This window comes from Dipodomys ordii, unplaced genomic scaffold (assembly GCF_000151885.1).
Source record: "Dipodomys ordii isolate 6190 unplaced genomic scaffold, Dord_2.0 Scaffold10, whole genome shotgun sequence".
Classification (NCBI taxonomy): domain Eukaryota; kingdom Metazoa; phylum Chordata; class Mammalia; order Rodentia; family Heteromyidae; genus Dipodomys; species Dipodomys ordii.
Genome location: NW_012267226.1, coordinates 23,742,283 through 23,744,800, shown reverse-complemented (window position 1 = coordinate 23,744,800; position 2,518 = coordinate 23,742,283). Strand labels below are relative to the sequence as shown.

Below are 2,518 nucleotides of genomic sequence, written 5' to 3'. Positions count from 1 at the left end.
CAACCTTTCTTGCTTTATTTTCCTTTTTAAAGTATTTTTCTTCTTCTCTTCCCTTCTCTCCATTTCCCTCCCTTCTTTTCTCTTCTCTACATACCCTTTTCTTTGTTTGCTGAGGTAGGGTCTTACTATGTAACCCAAACTGGCCTTAAGTTCATTCATAATCATCTGGTCTCCCACTTCTGGGATTACAAGCATATGCCATTATACCCTACTTTTCTGTCTACTGAATGAATAAAAAGTATTCCTGTAAAACTGGCTTAAAGATCTCTTCCCAAAAGGAACGATGAATTTCTCAGATACTATCTCCTCATGAACGCTCTCTTGTCCCCCACAGGTGCTTAGTCCCCTTCTCTTCCCACAGCTCTTCCTCCTGAGCTTGAGTCACACTTTTTTTTTTTTGCAATTCTTTTAGAATGATCTTTCTCATGCAAAGGAAGAGACGATATTCACATAGTTTTATATTTTTAGATGCTATCATAATGTTTAGTACCTAATATGGGCTCAGTGAATGCTTTTGCAATGAGGAAAAAAACATAATGTCTCTCAATACATTCCTGAGCTACTCAGTTTCTGCTAGTTGGTGGAATTCTGACTCCAGTGATGGGAGTACTATGAGTGAGTGTTCTCTTTTCCTTGTTGGAGTAGCCAGTGCCATGGTTGACTCCCTAAGAGGCCAGTGAGGGAACAAAAGACAACTGTTCCTCTGTGCTATCTTATATCTGACAGCCAGAAAGCCGGGAGCTTAGGAAAAGTGCTTACATTAGAATCACACAGCCATCTGTTCATCTCATCGTCCACCTATCCATCCATCCATTATTCATCTACCCACTTATTATCCATCCACCTCCCTATTATCCATCCATCATCCATCCATTATCCATTTACACATCAATTATCTATCATCTATCCACCCACCTATTAGCTATCCATCCATCCACCTATTATCTAGACACCTACCCACCCTTTATCTACTTATTCATTATCATCCATCTACTCAGTTCTTCCTTCCTTCCTTGCTTCCTTCTCTTCCTCCCTCCCTTTCTTCCTCCCTCCTTCCTATCTGCCCATCTGTCTACTTAACCAACCTTCATTCATCAATTTTTTTTTTTTTTTGGTTCGGGTCATGGGCTTGAACTCTGGGCCTGGGCACTGTCCCTCAGCTCTTCAGCTCAAGGCTAGCGCTCTACCACTTGAGCCATAGCGCCACTTTCGGCTTTTTTCTTTCTGCTTATGTGGTGCTGAGGAATCGAACCCAGGGCCTCTGGCATGCAAGGCAAGCGCTCTACCACTGAGCCACCTTCCCAGCCCCATTCATCAATTTTTATTGGGTGCTTCCCCTTAAGCACACAGTGGTAATGGAAATATACATCAGGTAAATTTGGTCTGTTACCCTAGCTCAGCCACTTAACTGTTGCCTGGGGAAATTTGTTTCTCTTTGCCCTTCTTTCTTAACTGTAAAATGAAGAATTTCTATGGTGAAAAGGACTGGAAGAAATGCTGTACATGTGTGAGCAGCATTTAGCAGTGCGCCAGGACCACAGTAGGTGCTTCACACAGAGAGGTGTCTGTATCTTACCACCACCAGGAGCAGCATTTGCCTAATGTCTTAAGGCATGATGCCAGTTGGAGGCCATCTGAGGCATGATGTGTCTTGGGCTTACCTGTCCTTGAAGAACAGAAGCTCCTTTCCCAACATTGTCACAGCATCAAAGGATGAACTGGAGTCACAGAGATCAGGAATGGATGGCTTGTGAGGAGGGATGTGGGGCGCAGTGGGCTTGCCCAGGAATGGTTTCCGAGGTCCTAGGAGTCAAAGTGTCTTGGTCAAAATGGTACCAGCTCGAGGGGTGAATTAGATCAAAGTATATTATATGTATGCATAGAAATACTACAGTGGAATCCCAATGTGTAGTTAATATACACTAATAAAGAGGAGCAACAATCACAAGACTATCAGCCAACCAATCCAAACCAAACAAACCCCAAATGGTGATAGAAATTAAAGTTTGGATGCTTGTACTCTAGAGAGCATAGGAGCTCTCACATTGTGTTTGGTGATGTCCTAAGGTACTGGCTGCAGTGGCAAGTATCCTAGGTTTGAATCTCGGCTTTCCTAGTTGCAGAGCTATGTGACATGGAGTCAGTAACTTCTGAACACAAGACCTTGCACAAGCTAGGCAAGGGCTCTCCCACTTGAGTACCAAACACAGCTCTGTAACTAATAACTTTTAAAGCCTCAGCCACCCATGTTGTGAAACAGGAGTAATAACAGGACACTAAGAAGGTATGCTTCCAAAGACTGGAGGGAGTTAATGAAATTAATGCCTATAAGCGCTTAGAAGTGTTTGGCACAGAGTAAATAGTTTTAAAATGTAGGTGCTATCATTTTATTGTGAGGTATAGCTTCTTCAAGAGGTACAAATGTTTCACATTAGAAATATAATTTAAACATTCCCTTAATCATTTCTTTGTAATTATTTTTCCATTAAGTTAAAAACATTTGTACGCCCCCTCCCTC

At 42.3% G+C, this 2,518-nt stretch overlaps 1 protein-coding gene across 1 annotated transcript in view; it reads right to left on the bottom strand.

The window, feature by feature from the left end:
• Mmp20 (matrix metallopeptidase 20) overlaps positions 1 to 2,518 on the bottom strand; it is a 34,733-nt gene that overhangs the window by 19,198 nt on the left and 13,017 nt on the right. The window contains exon 6 of the mRNA XM_013009620.1: positions 1,662 to 1,803. Within this exon, the coding sequence (XP_012865074.1) occupies positions 1,662 to 1,803 (142 nt within the window). The remainder of the gene's footprint in view (positions 1 to 1,661; positions 1,804 to 2,518) is intronic.